Source organism: Ammospiza caudacuta, chromosome 1, assembly GCF_027887145.1.
Source record: "Ammospiza caudacuta isolate bAmmCau1 chromosome 1, bAmmCau1.pri, whole genome shotgun sequence".
Classification (NCBI taxonomy): Eukaryota; Metazoa; Chordata; class Aves; order Passeriformes; family Passerellidae; genus Ammospiza; species Ammospiza caudacuta.
Window position 1 is genome coordinate 103,624,028 of NC_080593.1, and position 19,438 is coordinate 103,643,465.

Below are 19,438 nucleotides of genomic sequence, written 5' to 3' on the forward strand. Positions count from 1 at the left end.
GCACAGTGTGCTGACACCACAGAACAGACACACACTCACTACAACAAGACATACAAACACAATACCACGGGAACTACGAGCTAGTGCTACTCTACCACAGCCCCACAGAAACAGCTGCCCTTCATCCATAGCCCAACACCAACTCACAGCTTCCCATGTATCCCAGTTATTGCATTACCAGACACACCGCCACTCCTGCCCCCTCAGACAGCACTGTCAAATCCTTCTGCTCAGTCCTTTTATCTCACCTGTTATCACTCCAGAACAAGCTAATCCATGCTGATGCCTTTACCTCAAGAGGATGCACAGAGAAAAGTCATCCTGGAGACTTCACCACTGCTTCCCCACTGCACAGACCCCTTTCCCCCCTCTCAGAGTGTTGACAGCTTTTTAGGTTACTTTGCAGCTCACACAATCCCACATATCTGCCATGACTTGCTTTTACAAGATTGCCATCCAAGACAAGGTATGGCTGGCTTTTATTTGTCTGCTTTCTCCATTTTACCATAGCTAATTGCAACCTCAATTCACCTGCAAACTTAATCAATTTATATGCAACAACCATGAACATGAAATTTCATGGAATCTTTCTCTTAAGCTTTCCCCCCCCCCCCCCCCCCCCCAGAAATGATCAAACAAAATAAGGCCTGAGGAGGCAGGGTAGAATGATGCTCTCCAGCATTTGCGCGCAATTTGAAGCAAGTTAGAAGATGAATATTTTATGCTGCTCCTCTAAAGCTACATTATAATGCTTTGATATTTGGACCTTATGTTTGAACACACAGTTTAGAAATTGCTACTTTTTCACAGATTGAGAGCTGGCTATTGCATTTGTCAGAAAGGAATTTCCAGTGCCTTTTGTAATACTTTTTACATGCAATTCACATCTAACTGAATTGACAGAGGCTGCTTCTGAAGATGGACTATTCTTCTCACCCCTTAAAAATAGACGACATATATTTCATTTGCTAGTGTAGAATAGGCAGCTGTGTGGTTGTTTGTCTGTGCTTACATGAAAAGCCTCTGAGTTTGGGAAAACACAGAACACTTCATTCCAAGTCTTTAAAAATCCATCTCATTGTATGGATAGTACACAAAGTCTCACCAAGTTCGGTTAGGACTCAAATATCCAGATTTACATCATAAAGGGTCTTTTAAGCCATTACACTGTCAACCTCTAAGAATCTTACATAGTAAGAAAGAATACAATACATCAAAGTAAATTATTCTTGCATCCCCTGATCTTGGTGGGAAGGAATAATCACAGCATCAGTTTATCTTTCTTCTTCCCACAGCTTTGCATGGGAGGAATAGTGAATATAAGACATGCAACTTTCTGTGTGGTTCTTGGTTCTGGTTGCTGGTTTGTTTTACCAGAAGAAAAAAAGTCACAATGTGTAAACCGTTCACTGTTTCCTTTCTGCAAAAACAAAACCTTTAACCAGAGAAATGCAAGTGCAAATTTTCAGCACATGGCTGGGAGCTGCTGCAAAAACCATCCAGCTGAAAAACACTCACATGGAGTTATGAAAATTGCACAGAAACAGCACCAGTTAAAAAATAGAACTGTCAAAATATAGATCAAGATTCTCCTCATACGTCCAAAATGGATCCATACAGAAGTTTTAATTCAAAGCAGGTGGTAAATTGACTTACCTACGTTGCACATCGCTGTATCTGGTTGGCCCACACTTAACCCAGTAATTAACTTAGACTTATACATTCCTTATTGGCATGAGAAATAAGGAGAATGGATAAACATATTAAAAGTGGCTTATATGCTATTCCTATTTTATTACTAGACCTTGTGGGAAACATGTTGTTTAAGACATGCTCTCACCTTCTCCAGCCTATCTGCTTTTATTTTAAATCTCTGGTGACAATTCACTCCTTTTAAATGAATTCCCTTCAGTGGTTCTTTTTCCATAACCTATGAGTGTCAGAGATTTTATGGCATTTTTCTACACAGAACTAAATGTGTAAGTCTTTAAAAGCCACGTATGAAAACAATCAAAATTTGAAATGCAAACTGCTTTTGCCTTTGATATACAATTGTTCAGGAAAAGGCAGGACTGAGATCCTCTGAAGGAAGAGAAATAGGAGATATAGCTCCAATTTAGAGCATCAGATATCAAATATACCAAGCCATATCTGGTCATTTGAAAGAGTGAAATTTTTCTTTGTCTGAATGTCTTCTTGCTTCTGAATAAACAGGAAGCAATTGCTTGAGAAAACTGCCTTTCCTTTACAGATATTCCATTGGCAGAAATCACCAGGTGAAAAATTATTTACCATTTTTCCCATAGGTTTCCATCCTAAGATGTTTGCTCCATGTTACCTGTTTTAGTTTTCCTGTTTTAGTCAGGGCAATTCTTACTAGTTCACCTGCTTTTTCCTTGGATAGTAAAGAATGATTTCCCCATCCCACCACAACTGAGCTCTGCTAAAATCATGAATAATGGATTGAAAATCCACCCCAATGGGCTCCAGCCTCTCACAACAGCAGCTGAAAGGCTTGTTTCAGCAAGAAAACAAAGCCCTGCTCTTAAGGCAATTTCAAGATATAATTTCCCTTGGACTGGGACTCTAACCCACCTCTTTAACATGCAAATACATTCTAATAACCCTGTTGCACTAACAACTCAAGTGCAAAGCCCAAAAAACGGCACATGTTTACAGTTAGGCCACAGGGTAGTTTCAAGCACAAGTCTGTCTGCATTTATTGTATTTAATAAAACAATTAAGCTCCCATGGTGCTCATTTTTAAAACTAGAAGGAATAGCTAAATGGAAGCTGTGTGGCATTGCTTGTAAAATTTTAATTTAAAATTCAGCTTGGAAAAAATAAATTTAGACAAATGAGCTTACTTGAATAAAAAGAAAACATTTTCCTCAGTGAAATGAAAGGCCAGTGCATATATTTTCACTTCTTAAGTCAAAGCAGATAAAGACTCATGTATAGCCATACCCACTGTGGGCATTTGAGTCTCCGTTTGAAAATTCTGTGGTAATACAAAGACACCTTTGATATTTGAACAGTATTCTTTCCTGCTCATTCATCTGGAACAAAAAAATACAGTTTTTGATAGTGCAGTGTATGAAATTTTAAAAAACCAATTTAAAATGAATTAAAATATTTAAAGTGAATAATAACATTAAATTGAATAATGAAATAATAAAATTATACCTTCCAAAATTATTTTGAGAAATCTTCTTCTTCATTTGACTACTAGAGATTTTAAGATTTCAAGATTTCAGTGCGTTGCCTTCCCACTGAAAAGTTTGAGCATAAAGCAGTGTAATATTCTTTTTGCTTAAGTGATCATGGCTGTAAAAAACACTTTAGTGTTCCACATTTTCTCAAGTTAGACTCTTTGAGCCCCAGCCTAGGTCATATTTTGAGCACATCTTGCGCTAAACTGGTTATTCTCTACCTTTGATTATAATTACTGGTTTGCTCCTTGCCAGGCTATGGTGTGAAAAATTTCCCTTCTCTGTTCAAGTACAGTTTTCTGTACATATTTTATACCTCATCCCATCCTGGGAGAGGGAAAAAAAAAGGTATTCTGCCAAAATTAGCCAAATCCCTAATCCTAGCAGAGGGCATACATATACAGGCCTTAATATAATAACAACACTGATCTAAGATAAGGGGCAACCAATAAATATGACAGAATTTAAACAGAAATATTATAATATTGAAATATTGCTGAAGTAATTTTCTAACCCTATCTACCATAACTGTTGAGCAATATCAATTTCTGATTGCAAAGGGATCCATGCTGAACAGCAAGATTTCTCTACCTCATTGGCCCCTTTCACAGCTGAAGAAGAATTACTTTACCCTTCAGTGAGAGGCTTATGGTGTTCTATATTTATCAGATATCCTTCCTGTGGTCTACTATCACTGTTGCAGGTGAAAATTTGAAGCGACGCTTCTGAACAAATTTACTGTTCTAATCCTGCCAAAGATCTGTGCTGTCAGGATATTTTAAACCAAACCAAACAAAACCAGCAAAGAATTACCTGTGTTAAGATGAAGGGCCACTTTCCCTTTCATATTCACATCATCATGCTGCTTGGCTACCAGCTGCCCTGAAGTTTTTGTCTTCCTACCCCTGCCTTCTATGCCTTGAAATTGCTCACTCACTAACTCAGCTGTCCTAGCCAGCAGTTCCCTTTCTCCAGACTGAGTTAGGGTTTCAGATCTATTGACTCTCCTTCGTGTGATTTTAGAATTAAAAGCATTTTAAAACTCATCCCTCACTAGAAGCTACTCTAACCATCACAGTTTCAAGAACTGGCTTCCCAGTGGCCAGCAGAAAAGATTCTCCCTGCTCCAAGCCCACCTTTATGGAGACAGATTCAGAGTTGTTTTCTTCATGACCAGTGGCATTGTCCAGACAATCTGTGTTCATGAGAAAGCAGCTAAGGAGATGTTTACTGAGGCAGATATGGCCTCTGCATGAATGAAAATTAAAATAAAAACTGATTGATGCTTTTGACAAATGGAAAAGTACTCAACAACCCAAAAAATGGAGACCTATGCTTTAAATAAGCTTTTTTTGGAAGCTGCATAGTGTTGTATTCCTGCATGGTGTTGAGAATCACCATGCACAGCAGCATCTACTGACAGGCAAAATGCAAAGCATTCTCTATTTGTAGACTTTCCAGATTTAAAATATCCAACAAGGTAAAACCTAGAAGTATGATCAAATATCAGGGATTGCAACCTCTTCTGGAGACCTTTCATTTCTCTACTCACTTGTAAAGGGTCCCTGAGCTCTACTTTCTCCCTTGGCAAAGCTACTTGGAGCAGGGTGATGGCTTGAAAGTTGGGACAAATTTGCTTCTCTGAAACTGCGCAGGGCAAATGAGATAAATTACAAATTTCACAACAGGGGTGCTGTGTTTGGTCTAATTTACTCCCCCAACCCCTGGCTTCTGTTACTCATCTCCTGGCTAAGGCAGCAGGAGGCAGTGAGTAATTTGGGCTGCTTTGCTGACCTCTAGACTGAAACAGCCCTTGTCTCCTGGCCTGTAGAGTTTAATGTCTCCATCAGCTCTGCGGTGTGGGTCGGTGGTGGCTCGCTGGTGGCGAATCTCTTGCTCCTCTCCACGATCTTGTCTGAGCTGCCACTCCATCTGATCCCTCAGTTTGGACTGTTAGATGCATGGGCGGTTTATAACAAAAAAACAAAAGGACAGGAGGGAATAAAGAAAACAAAAATGGGTAAGGTAGACGACTGAAAAACTACAAGACAAAGAAAAGCGTGAACAGAAAAAACAACTTAAATACAGTGGCATAAGAAAGTGAAGAGAACAAAACCAAAATGAGGATGAGCAAAATGATGGGCTGAAACATCTGAAAAGCAAAAAAGAGAAAGAGAGGAAAAAAGAATGCAAACACTGGTTATGAGGCGCATGCAATGAGGATGCATGAGTCAAACCAACAGCAAGCATACAAGTCATGAAGGATATGGGACACAAGGCTCTTCCTTCCTTACTTGTGCGGTGCAGAAAAGCCATATCCAGTGTGGCAGTTGTGGCAGTTTAGACATGCGCCCATGGGCAACGCTTTAGGCAAGGCAGTCCTTCGCTGGCTACAGAGCTTCTCACTCGCTGCTCGCTTAGGGGAGTGAGCTGTAAGCAGGCTTTTCAAAACACATCACTTAGAAAACTGCATTTGGTTGGGTTCTTTTGGCAAGGCTTTTGAGATCATGCCTGACCCTTTTACAAGAGAGCATAATAAAGACCTCCTCACATTTCTTAGCAAGGCTTCTAATTTACATTTACCAGATTTTTTTTTTTTAATTAATCTCCTTTTTTTCATGGGGAAACACTGATGTTACAGACAAAAACAAGACAGATCTCTTTAACACCAATGGATTAGCCTTTTTGCCACGAGGAACCGCCTCTGAATCAAAGGAGTTGTGCAAATAAATAAAAGAAAAAAAAACTATAAAGTGTTTGTTTAACATTACACACTTAATACACTGCGGGTCTGAAATCATAACAAAGCAGCTGTGAGGAAAATTAGCTCTAGGGTAGCAATTGCCAGAAAGAAAGAGAAACAATAAAGAGAATGAAGGCAAGTAAGAGGCTGACCTACCTGGAAGTCAGTGATTAGTTCCTTCCCCAGGTTACCAATGGGAGAGTCTCGGGACATGGAGGTCATTGTGGATAGGAAACTGGAAGACTCTGTGAGGTGGGGAAGAGGGGAGAGGTCCTCCATCTGCTCCTTAAGGCCCTCTCCAATGTGATCAACCTTTTCCAGGAAGGTCTGAAGCTCCTTCCGGAAAGCTTTCATCCTGGAGTTGACAGTGTCCAGAAGCTCTGGTTCATGCTTATCTTCTCCCCTTTCCCCACCACTTCTGAAATCCTGTTCTGTGGATGGGCTGCTGGTTACGTGCACCTTTGCATCATAAATCAAGCTGTCCGTATCAGTGATAAGGCGCTCCACAGTCCTCTCAAGTCGCTCGGCCTCACGTTTGATGTTAATTAATGACTCGGTGTCCTCTTTCACTCTCATGAGCTCGGTGGAGCACAGGTCACTGACCTCTGATGGCTTCCCACTCCCAAAACCCGACGTCTTCTCATACACTTCTTCGGAGTCACTCTCGCCCCCAATGGGCCCCTCTCTCTTTGGCTGTGGTGGACGACCATCTTCACTGTCACTCTCTTTTTTCCCAGCATCGCTGTCGGCGTCGCTGTCCCTGGGGCTGGAAGTGCGCAGGCCCAGGTGAGAGGCCAGATCGTAACGCTGGACGTTGGACATCAGGACCCTGTTCTCATACTGGAGCTTCATCACTTTCCCGCTCAGCTCATTGATTTGTGACCTGGCCGACTTCAGCTCCTCTTGCAAGGTCCCACCACCCTTGGATGCTGCATCATCCAACCAGCCTGGCTCTTGGCCCGGCTCAAACTTGAATTTGTTCAGCTCATTCGTTAGCTGCTTGTTGTGATCCTCAATTTCAGAGATTGACCTCCTCAGCAGCTCTGCTTCCTCTTCCACAAACTGCAGGTGCCTGCGTAGCTCTATGGCTGACTCCACAGAGTCTCCGTAGGGCGAGGTAGGAATGCTTGAAATGTGGTCCCTGCTGAGACACTCTTTTTCGTATTGGCACCTCATATCCTCCATCTCAGCTTTAATCCCCCTGTTCTCCACCTCCAGTTCCACTATTTTTCTGCCCAGTATGTTGGCTTCCTCCTCCACCAGCTTCAAACGAAGCTTCAGCTCAGCCTCCCTGGTGCTGGGTGGGCCCCCTGCTTCCCCAGTAGGCAGCGGACTGTCCACATCTCCATAGATGGACTTGTACTTCTGGAGCTCCTGCTCCAGTTCGTCCTTCTCCCTGCCCAGTTTGGCCATCTTCTTACGCATCAGCGCTGCCTCCTCTTTGGCAAACTGGAGCTGGCACTTCAAATCAGCACTGTCCTCCTGCCAAGGATAATCACCCCCCCCAAACCAAGATTATATTACAATAGAAGAACAACCAGCAGCTTATTTTCCAAAATCTCCACTTATCCACCCTCTGAGCTGTATCTGTTAGGTATGCAAACAATTCACAGACACAGCTGCACAAACCACACAGTTGACACATTTCATGGCTTGGTCTTGGTTAAATTGGTGAAGCAGCTTGACCAGAGTTAAAGAGGGAAAAAAAAAGTGTGCCTGTGCAAGTGTTCAGTGATGCAAGAGTGCTAACACAATGTTTTTTCTCAAATGCTGAGTAAATTTTGTGGAAAATAATGACTCAAACGAAAAGGTTCTATGATTTCCTGGCACTTTTTGTTCCATTCACTTTTTGTTCCATTTACCTTTAATGACACGCTTGTTCCCCTTAAGCACCATGAAACAAATGAAACAAAGACTGCTCAGATGAATTTGCTCCTCATAATCTCAAATTTTGTGCTCCTTCAGCTAGAAAGCACAACAAAGGTGTGCTAAACTGTATGGTTGCCTTGAAAAGTGAAGATTTTAGTTACTGTGATCTCATAATGCTGTGAAATAGACGAAGTTCCTAACTTGCTTTCCAAATAGGAAGCACACTGTTGTGTCTACTGCTGTTATTATTAGGACAGAGCAGATTGTGATCTCTGTTTCTGGGATGAACAACTGTTCACAAGGGAGATGGGTGAAAACATGTGAAAAAGGGAAGAAAAATTCATTAAATCGTGTTTACACCCAAATCCATCCCATGTGAAAACCTGCATTTTTCAGGAAGTACCAGGGTATTGAATGGCTGTTTGGGGTTTTTTGTGCATGTCGGGTACTGCATCTCATCTCAAATGAAAACTCCAGTGTATATTGTGCTGAAATAAGAGACAAGGTTAAGTAAATTCTAAGCCAATGAACAATTTCTTTGCATGAATCACTCTTATGCATTGTCATGGAGATACAGGCACTTGGCCTCAAAAGAGACACATTTATCAGCATTAGCAGTATAATGGAAGGCAGGCTTTGAAAGATGATCTCCTGAGACAGCAGATTTTATCGTTGTTGGTAGGCCATGTGGACATATGTGCAATTATATATGGAAACTTCACTTCAGTCTCCGGAGCACTGTTATCTTTCGCAAGCACCATTTTGTTTTCATTCCTAATAATGGAAACCAAATTCAGAGGAAAACACGACTGACTTTAATTGTTCACCCAGATCAGGCTATGAAAAAAAAAATTACAAAACTAATTACAGCTCAGTAATCTGAGGAAATTATTTAATTTCTATAGCACGGATCCTAGCACACTAGTCTTCTATGTTACCTAGATTAATTTTGCCACATTCTATATACACAAATATAATTATGACTTAATTTCAGCTAATAACTAAACAGACACAAAAGTGTTTGGTTGTATACTTCTGAACCCAGTTTGCTTTCTAATTGATGCTGCCTGCTGCAGGTTGCCACTTTAAAATGCTAAAGAGAAAAAAATGTTAAATTACATGTTAAAAACATGATAGAGGTAAAAATTAGTCAAACTTTTTGTTAATATGTGTTTTTATTTGACAACCAAGAGCCAAACACAACTGCAATCAGCTCATGGGTTGATTAAAATTTTGGTCATCATGTCTCTGGCATCAGAAATATAAATTTTAAACTAATTCAAGCAAGGTATTTATGATTGATTAGAAGCAGAGCCTTTAGAAGATAGACTTTCTATCCTCTCTATTGTCACCTTGCATACACATTTCTCTTTTTCATACATATATTTATAAATTGCTTTTCTCTTTAAAACTCAAAAGTGCAAATTAAGAATCAAATTAAAACCTGGCAAAATCCTATGCAGCCTCTAGGCAGTCACTCTGAATTTTGGTTGCTCTGGCTGGATAAGATTGTATGATGAAATCATCAACTTTGTCCAGGGCTGTGCAACACATTACCTCTGTTTTTCCTATCACGATGAATCAGTTCATCCCCAGAGCTCAAGGTTTTGCTTTTAGAGAAATACAAAGATCACAAGGAAAGGTACAGCCAGACTAGTGCTGCACATCAGAACTCACAGGTGGGGTGATTGCTCCTGGTTATTTATTTATTTCTCTGTTAATAGCTGGTCTGACATTTTCTTTATTCTGTCTTTGTAATCCTGCATTCTTTACTCACTCCTTGTCTGCCTTTGGCTGCAGGAGCCCAGCTGTCTGTGGCAGTAGCTGGTGCCTTGCACCTCCCTGGCTGGAGCGATGCCTGGCTGAAGGGGCATTGCCTGCCCCGTTCTCTGCTCTGCCTGGAGCACCAGGGCCCTGTTGCCACCCTGGGCTCAGGGGGACCTCCAGCCAGACACCCACTGCCCTCCAGACAGTGCAAATAACAGCACTTGGGACAACACACTCAGAGCTTTGAAGCTTTTGAAGAAAAGGGAAAGGCTGCGATGTGTTCAGGGTCAGGGCCCCAATGTTTTTGCTCAGCATCACTGCACGATTCAGTGCATCTGTGGAGGTAGTGTGCTATTATTGCAGGACAAAACCACTTTTAACTCCTTTAATGGCATCACTTTATTGCCAGGTTTTGTCTTAGCTATTTAATTTTTTTTAAAGGATCAAATTTTCAAGTTTTGTTTTTTCGCAAGAGCTGAAACAAGCAAGATTTTTTCATTAAACAAACACAAGCCTCATACAAAACAACAGAGCTGATGGATGGTAATCTTGCCTGCTAAATATGGATCCCATCTGGAAAGGTGAGAAAGCTCTAGATCTTCCTCACTTCCCTGCCAGGGAACATCCCATTCCCCTGACAGCATTTTTTCCAAAGGAAAAGAATGGTCAGGAGAGATTTATCAGCCAGATCTAAGCATGCCAGAAGGGTAGGACTCCAACCTTCATGCATCTGTCCCTCTGAAACTTTGTGTACAGAAATATCACTGATTTCTTGATCAGTTGAAACCAAGTAGAAACAGTGAGAGAGTGAGACACCCACACAGGCAAAGCAGAATTTTGACATATAAGGCAAACTAAAGAAAGGCCAAGTCACTGAAACTAAGAATAGCTCATTATTAGTTAAATTGTAAATGAAAAGACAGGAGAGTGGAAAAAAGAAAAAAGATAGAGAATAGCCTTTCCATAGCTTTGGAGGAACAAGAGGCTCAAATCCCAGGGGCTGAATATGGGCGATGGCCTCCTAACTGTATTAAACATTCAGTATGTGCATGCTTTCCTAAAATGTGTACAGAAGGCAAATCATAAAGAAAGAAAAGAAGGAGCAGCAGTGCAAAGATGTGACAGTCACGGTGCTCTGTCATGGACGTTGAGAGATCATTAAGAATAAATGGGAGTTAATGATTACCGATGGTGATAATTTGCATGCAATTGCACTGCAGCTCTGCATGGCACTTCAGAAGGATGTTAATGGGTAAAAAAAGGAGAAGAAAAGAGCCCAGATCCTTCCCCACAGAGTCTGCTCTCTAATTTAGACAAATGTAGAATGTGGAGATAAAGAAATGAAATGCATAAGAAATAAATTAACTTAATTATGCAATGTAAATGCATCATGTGTGAGAGATGTGATGAGAATGAAGAGCTGATCAAAAATTCCCCAATACAATATTTCTTTTCTGGCAAGAAGACACAAAGCTAGATAGAGGCCAACACCATCTCCTCTACCACCACCACCACCACCAGCGCAAGGGAACTGCCAGGCAGAAGACTGGTAAGCAATTTTGGGGTTGCAGGTCTGATGACAAGGCAGTACAACCAGCACCCAAGCATCTGGCCGAGTGCCAGCACTCCTACCTTGCGCTGGAGAACCACTTTTCTTTGTGGTTTGCCTGGTGCCTGGTATTTTCCAAGAAGCTCCGTTTTGCAATTCTGCTGAATAAAAACTTTTTTTCTTCAATACTGCTAGAGGTGGGAGAGTGCTACTATAAATTCTGCTTTTACACAGCTTCAAGACAATCAACTCCATGGGTATTATTTACTTGGTGTGCTCTGTGGTGGGTGTGAAGTTCCAGCTAATTTTCATGACTTGCAGTAAGTAAAGCTTGCAGTAAGTAAAAACACCAGTCTTGCCACATGCTGTATGTATCTGTACACATGTGGATGCACAGAATCTAAGTTTGAGACCTTCTCAGTCACAAAATATATAATGGGTGTTCATTCTAGGTATTTAAGGTATCTGTGCCTGAAGAGCAGCATTTTGAACCTCCTGGGCTGTGTCTGTACCAACCCTTTTGGGCCATGCCCAGGACCTGGCAGCTGCTTGACCAGGTCAGGCATGTGCTGTGATGTGCCTTGATCTCAACCAGCAAATACCTCTGAATGGATGCCTGGGTTTGGAGACATTGGAGATATTGGTAATATCCTACAGTTGGGAGAAAGCCAGGACATGTACATATAGGCTGGGCTATGTTAGCATATAAGGTTATTTTCGGTCTTTTTTACCCTAACGAGTTGGTGAAGAAAACTGAATGGCCACCTTGCAGAGCGCTGATGCAAAGGTTTTCATTTCCAGCCCCAAGCCCTTTGCTTGCAGGAGTTATGGTGTGTGTGTAGAGGGTAAAAGTTTTTCTCCCCATGTGGCTTCTGGGATCACTTCTCTTTGTTGAGAGAGGTGCTGAGCTCACACTTAGTTACTCAGTTCATTTTGTGAAGTTAATTTTGTTAATTTTGTGAAATCTTTTTAAGGCTTTCCAAAGCAAACTGTAGCTGCTCTTAATGCCTGGATTTGGGCAGAGGAAGCAAACACGAGAATCCATTCTCTTTGCACAGTTCTGTATTTCCAGGAATGAGGAAAGGAAGGACAGTGCTGCTCACAAACCCCTATGGACACAATTGTGCCTTCCTGTAGCTTCCTCTGTAATTTGCATGTGTGTGGGCATGTGCATATATTTCATCTCTGTATTTTACATACTTGCAGAAAAACAAACTCTGACCTGACTGACAACCTAAATAACTCTCCATAGCAAGAACCTCATTTTAAGGTATGATTAAGCCATGCTTGTGTCATCTTGGCCAGGACACCCAGTCTGCTGTGGCCTGGGAAAGCAGGCTGAAGAGCCCTGGCCACTGGCCAGTCCCCCAGTATGCCCACTCAGCTGCCTGCCCTACCCCCTCAAGTTCAACATCTTGTAGTGATTTATGATGGTTTCAATTACAAATCAATGGACTTTAGGACTAGACAGCCCCTAGGACTCGGCTGTGTATGCTGAGCCTGCCGAGGGGCAGCAGGGGAAGTGCATCCCTTCTCTAATGAAGGCACAATGTCCCTCCTGGCTCCTTTCCCAGCAAGGTGAAATACTATCCCCACCTCCCTGGCTATAAACAGTAACTGTGCTGGGAAAGGCTTTAACTCCTACAGTCAGCACAAAAAGCAGAGGAAACCAGGCAGACTGCTTTCCTGAGAAGGACTGACCAACGAGATTTAAAATAAAACCCATGTCCAAAGAGACTGAGTGGGAAATTGCGCTCTCTGAGGTACCTCAGCTTTGGGGAGCACAAGTTCCTGCAACATCAGGGAGATCAAAGGAGATTTGAGAGCTCGAGAGGTGTCACTGCAGTGTGTGAACTGCATTCCTGCTAAGACCCTCATTAGCACAAAACCTTTGGCACAGTGTATAAATTTAGTCAGTCCCTAAGCTGTGATCCAATTATTTTGTGAGGCAAGGTGATTTGCTCCTCTTGTAGCAAACCTGCAGCCTCAATCAATGGATACAAGCACAATGAGCCTGAGAAGCTGCACAGTTTAGAGACTGTACTTTTGTCCTAAATTGCTTCTACATTATCTCTGGGAGGTCTCAGTAGATTAAGGCCTAATTGCACTCAAGTTAATATACCTGATGGCCCTGTCAAAACCCATAAAAATAAATCTTGAGTTGTATCATGTGATTTTTGCTCAAAGTTGCATGTTCATGGAAACCATACCTGGGTAAATGTCTTCTTTTCTTTGTGGATTTCTCTGCTGCCTCTCCTCTTCAGGGAACTCTGCAACAGAAAAAACACTGTGTTATTGATAAGCTAAATGCAAAGCCTGCAAGTTTGGCAAGTTTCACCACTATACAATTAATTAAGGAGAGAGAAAGAATATTCTCCTGAACAGCTGGGGATTTAATTTTTCATAATAATCCTTAAAAAGAACAAGATGATCAGGTCCTTATCGGTGATTCTTTTAATGTCCAAAATTTCCCACCAAAATAAGGAATAAAATTAGTTAAAACTTCTATGGACCACCAAAATTTTTGGCTAAACTTTCTTTTTGCATGGGGCAATGATTCATGTTTGATTAATCCAGGGCAGAAGTCCGAGAATCTTACTCACAGTCGATGTGAAACACGTGGTGGAAACCTCAGAGGAAAGCAGCCCCCCAAAAAATAGGCAAGAACATGCATGTTTAAACTATGTGGCATAACATTATTTATTAATCCATGCTAGCAAGCATACTGAGGAGCCCAGATAAAGACCAGATAATTCTCCAGATATTTTTGAATTTACTTCATGAACCAGATTTCATTGGTTTTGCAAATCTTTATATCCCTTTATAAGAAAATATTTTTAAGACAAGGAAATGATGTCAGCATTACTGCTTCACTGAGAAATCTCTAATTTCCCAAATGGAAAAGCACAGTGTTCATGAGAAGTGAGAGGTAGAGCACCATCAGGATGTTACCAATGTTTATTTGTGTGTCAAGACTGGTTTCCAAACTAGTATGAGCTGGGCCTATTTAGAAAAGGCATACATTTGACACTTATCAGGTTGAGGGGATCAATAGTTATCAGAGAAAAAAAAGGCAGAAAGCTGGGAACTGCAGAGTTTGAATTGAAAGCAGGCCATGTTGCTTTGACTGTGCCCAGAGCCTGAAGGCCGATACTCCCCAGATCCCCTCGATATTTTGGGGTTTTTTATTTATTACTTCTGTTTATATTTGCTCTGTGGAGGACAATTTCCAGCTGAGGTAAAGCCTAAGCTGTCATGGGTTGCCCACAGTTGGCAAGATGGGTTGCCCTGCTCCTCTGGTCCATGTGATGGAGCAGTGTCCCGGGACCAGAGCCCGTTCCCATCCCAGGTGAGTTAATCCCAGTCTCTGTGACCCACACTGACCCAGCACTGCAAACCAGGAGCAAAGAGGAAGGGACAGGAGGGAGAGGCATCCTGTTAGTTAGCTAAGTCCAGCCCCGTGCCCAGCCACAAGCTGGCAGAAAACAAGATGTGAGCTCGGGGACCAGCACACACACCACACACAAATCTGAACCAAAAGCTTTCCCTGGCTTTGTGGTTTCTGCCTGCTCAGCTGTGCAGCTACTGCATGCTATAATTATTGCACACAAAGACAAATCTCTCCTTCTACTCTTTGTTTTACACAGATAAGTAGTTAAAACCCATTCATACACAGCACCATATGCCCAAGACATACTCAGTTTATTTTTGCTAATCTGCTCTCTACTTTAATCCAGTGATTTCCTATAACTAATGAAGCTGAGTAAGAGAAATGTCTTTTTCTGGATACTGAAACAGTTCAATAAAAAAAGACTTTAAACACTAAAATCATCATATGAAAACCTGTTACACAAGCTTAGGCAGGATAAACAGTTACTGTTTTCTCTCCCTTTTTTTCTTTTCTTTTTTTTAATGTGGTGTTATTCTAGAAGCTGATATGCAACTGAAAGCAATCACCAGTCAGCAGCATCACTCCCAGGCACACAAGAGGGGTCATTCTGGTTGAATAGAGATGGGGCATAGCCCTGGTCCCCATATGTGACTTCTTTTCCGTGTGACTTCAAGCAAGAACAATTGGGCTGAGAGGAGTTTGTCTGGATACTGCATATAATTTGTAAGCCCTTAGAGTCAGGGATGAGGCTATCAAATTCTGTAGAGGCCTCAATGCCCAGTTGTAGCAAGTAGCTACTCATCATGCTAAAAATGAAAAGCCTTGTGCCAAATGCTAAAAACCTCTTGCTCTTACCTGTAGGTAAAAGGTTTCACTTGGACAAATCCAGCTTGAGAAGCTAAGGGATACAAACACACGGACTATGGTGTGCAAGATAAAGTAGTAAAGACTTTGCTGTGTAGTATGGGACAATACTTGGAAAACAAGGGGAAAGGAATTAAAATAATGGTAGATGACATTGATGACAGGCTGAGAAACAGGTAGGTAGCAATCCAGCTTTGGAAACTGTAAGCTCCACTCCTCACTGAAACAATTAATTTCACAGATCCAGACTAACAGGTTTGTAACATATTGCCTTAGATGAGGCCTCATTTTAAGCATTTTCACACTGTGCTGTTTGGATTTGCATAAGAACAACTTTGTAATCAGTGCTCAGGTGGGAGCTTTGTATTTCCATAAGGCAGAGACTCAACCTTAGGCTGAGTCTGTGCTCGGTGTAAAAAAAGATGGGAACATTTACCTTTGGGGACTGCCAGTGGATTACAGGGAGAAACTTCCCTCACATGTATCAGTGGAGGACTTGAATACAAGCATGGCAACAAGGAACTGCCTGCCCAAAACCCACCAAGCCCTACATGAAAACAAGGCAGTATCTCCATTTCAAGGCAGTATCTCCATTTCAGCACTATGGGACCAGGTTACACATGTGTATGAAACACCAACCAACAACAATACAGCTGCTGTTTTAGCTGGGCTAAGGGCAGAGGCTGCTGCTGCTAAAAGCAGGGGAATGTGCTACAAGCTTAAATTATTTAAAATTAAAAATGGTCCAATAAATGAGCATTTCTCTTTGATTTTTTGATGTACAGGAGATTGGCATCAGAAGCTGATATGAATTAGTGCTAGAAGGAACATTTCTATACTACTTTCTATACTCAAGAGACCAGCCAGGGTTGGCTGTCTACCAAGAAGTCTTTCAATGATGGTTAAACGAGATTTTATTAGTCCTTTGGTTAACAGAGTCTCTTAAGGAAGTGGTTACTTGTGCAGATATTTCCTACCTCTACAGTTTCACTGCAATTTATTGATGGACCTCTTGGCTACCAAAGAGAGCTCAAGTATGGAGGCCCAGTGTTTTAAAAGTTAAACTTCCCAAAAGATTATTGGGTGTAGGGATTACAGTATTAACAGTGGAAAGAGACACAATGATTTTTACTTTCCCTAGGAGCCTAGCAGGGATGGGAAGAGGGAATTTGCATTTTCTGGTGAATTCCATTTTTGACAGATCAAAGAAGAGTCCTGCAAACTGAGCAGTGAAAGTGAGCAGTGAAACCCACATGGGGGACAGCAAGCAGGAGTCAATGCACAGGAACTGGTGATTGAGCAAAATATGGAAATAAAATTTGAGTTAAGAGCAATTGTACATGTAAGCACATGATAGACTCCCAGTTTTCATACTGAAGCAAGTGCCGAGCAGGATGAGAATAGAGCTGCAAACAGGCGTTGGTAGAGAAGGATTTGGAAAATGAGAGAACCAAGAGTCCCTAAGAGCTGCCATCCTGTCACTTTATTCACTGCTGCTGAGAGGAGCAAGTAATTTGGGTGGCAGTCTGATATCAGCAGGCAAGCGTGGGCTTGCTATCATATGTGCATCAAACTGAACCTGCAAAATTCAGTAGCCAGTCACTGCAGTGACAATGTCTGCAACTCAAAAACAGAGAGGCTGGGTTGGAAAATCCAGCCCTGAAGGCAGTTTCTATTACTGTGATGTGTGAGGAATTATACACCAGCATCACTGGCGCTTATGAGCTGTATAAATAATGTTCTGTGCCAGTGATGGTTTGCTACTGATTGCTTTGAAATGGATAATCACAATTTTCATTTGCATGCATTAGAAGATACTGCCTGTGAGGGACCTGACAGTATTTTAAAAAATTATGCACAATTGACAGAATCCTCTTGCTCCAAATCCAGCAGTAGGTGAAGCAGACCACTTGCAGATTACCAGGAACTGCAAGGCCAACAGCTTCAGAGCTGCACATTGGCATTTCATAACAAGAACTAAATTCTGGCTAGCTGTTGGGGCCTCTCATGTTCAAGAATGAACAAACCATCCAGAGGGACATAATCTCTGCCCCACAGAATGTGACTCATCAAGAGATCCTGCCAATGGACTGACTTTTTCATAGCACTTACTCTCCAAGAAACACCAGTGGTTTAAATGAAGGTAATTCTGCTTGGCATCTATGTGAATCAGAAGAAAACCAGATCCTCTTGTTAACAGATGGTCAGAGGGTGGATTTATCCCCAAGAGATGTCAACCAGTGTTCATTAACTGCACCACTAATCAGGAACACTTCACTGCAAGCGTATTCCAGGCACTGTGCAGTACTGCATATGAAGATTCTGTCAGGAGATGAAAAAGGAAGGGGATCTCCATGTTCCTTCTCCAGCAAACCTCCTCCACACAAATGAAGCTCTGCTGGCCACTGCAGGTTGTTTCCCTCTTAACTTTTTGCAGCTTTGGACTTGCCAGAACCTGACACTGAGGACATGCACGATTCTCCTTCATCTCACTGTTTTAGAGCTCTCCCTGTTTGTCCAGTCTTGCCGATAAAAGAAAAAAACCTTTGTGCAAAGTTCTGACACTCTTAAATCAGGGATGAATAAACTCTTCTAAGAAGAAAAAAACATGTCCTGGACAATGACCAGAACCTGTTTCTTTAGAAGGGGCAGATTTCAGCTATCACACTGCGCCGTCCTTTATTGTTACTAGCCCATTTGGGAAAAGGAAGCATTTCCCTTTTCTGTAACAATATCATATATTTAAGGTAGGACAGGGTGACTTTCCATTCTTTCTTTAGCCCTGAAGTGTCTCTAAGTCCCAAGTATTCGACTGAAGATCTGCTTTGCTGCCATCTCATTCTTCTGTGTTTCAACAGCTGCGCAGTGAAAGTACAGCTTTTTCATTGCGAACTCTTGTACATATCTACAGGATGGTTAATGGAACTGGAAAGTACAATGAAATTCTAATTGCTTTTCAATTGCTGTAGGCCCTTGAAAAAGATATCTCACCAGCCCCTGATAAAGCTGGGCTTGACGCAAGTGATCTGTATCTCCATTCACTCCCGTGTGCGTTTCCTTTGCTAGAAACCTCTAAATACCGCGATACTCATCATTCACATGACCTAGCAAAGCAAGCCATGTCTGAAATATCATAAGCATTACAATTCCGGATAAAAGACATCCCTTGAGTAAAAGAGCAGCAAAGCACACTAGCTTTCAGCACCAGCTTAAATTTCCCTAACGCTGCATTACTCTATTGTGCTCAGCTTATGAATAGGAGCCTCTTTCTTTTGCCTCTCACTGTGAACACACCACACTGTCTGTCTCATGTGGCTTCCTGGTGCCCTTCACATGCAGTCTGTGATATTAGCTGCCTTGCTGTTTACAAATAATGCGGTGTGACAGGTCTGGGAGCATGCTGGGGAGGGAAGCAGCAGGGTTGCACCTGCTGTCTGAAGCCCTGGAAGGTTAGACAGCAGCTCTTGGGAGGATGGGAGACAGCTGGGCTGGCTATGTGTTCAGCTCTCAACACTGAGACATTTCACTTAATATTTGGTCAGGGCAGGCTGATGTGGGGACCAGAAACCAATATATTAATTCTTATTAATAAAATAATTATGAAATAATTATGGAAATAATTGGTAAAAGATATAGCAAAGATAATTGATATCAATAGAATAAAATAAATCTAGCAAGAGACAGCTGAGATCCTAACCACGTGTAGTGATCCTAACGTGATAGTGATCCTAACGTGTATCTGCCCAAACATTTCCTAGTAACTTGTTAAATTCATTAAAATATATTTTAAAAGTCCCTGTCTGTCCCATTTTGTTAAGACGTAATTTTATATACATTTTATTACAATTTTATTACTTTTGTCACAATACATAAAGAAAATTATAACACACTGAGATCAGACTTCTCTTTCTTAGGGAAGGGTCTTATTTCAGGTGAAGGAAACAAGAAAGAAGCCAGGCAAATGACTGCAGCTAGTGCTGCTTTTTCCCCTCCTGCTACACTAGTAGAGTGACACTGATGTGCCAGGAGCAAACATCCCTCTG

General features: G+C 41.7%; 1 protein-coding gene across 8 annotated transcripts in view; it reads right to left on the reverse strand.

Annotated features, from left to right (window-relative positions):
* MTCL1 (microtubule crosslinking factor 1) overlaps positions 1–19,438 on the reverse strand; it is a 102,467-nt gene that overhangs the window by 35,522 nt on the left and 47,507 nt on the right. For 5 of the 8 annotated variants that reach the window (XM_058804255.1, XM_058804288.1, XM_058804301.1 and 2 more), the window contains exons 4-7: positions 13,351–13,410; positions 11,224–11,301; positions 6,112–7,437; positions 5,007–5,162 (exon numbers count right to left, since the gene is read on the reverse strand). In XM_058804255.1, coding sequence (XP_058660238.1) covers positions 5,007–5,162; positions 6,112–7,437; positions 11,224–11,301; positions 13,351–13,410 — 1,620 coding nt within the window. The remainder of the gene's footprint in view (positions 1–5,006; positions 5,163–6,111; positions 7,438–11,223; positions 11,302–13,350; positions 13,411–19,438) is intronic. The other 3 variants (XM_058804293.1, XM_058804281.1, XM_058804262.1) reach the window with 2 other exon arrangements.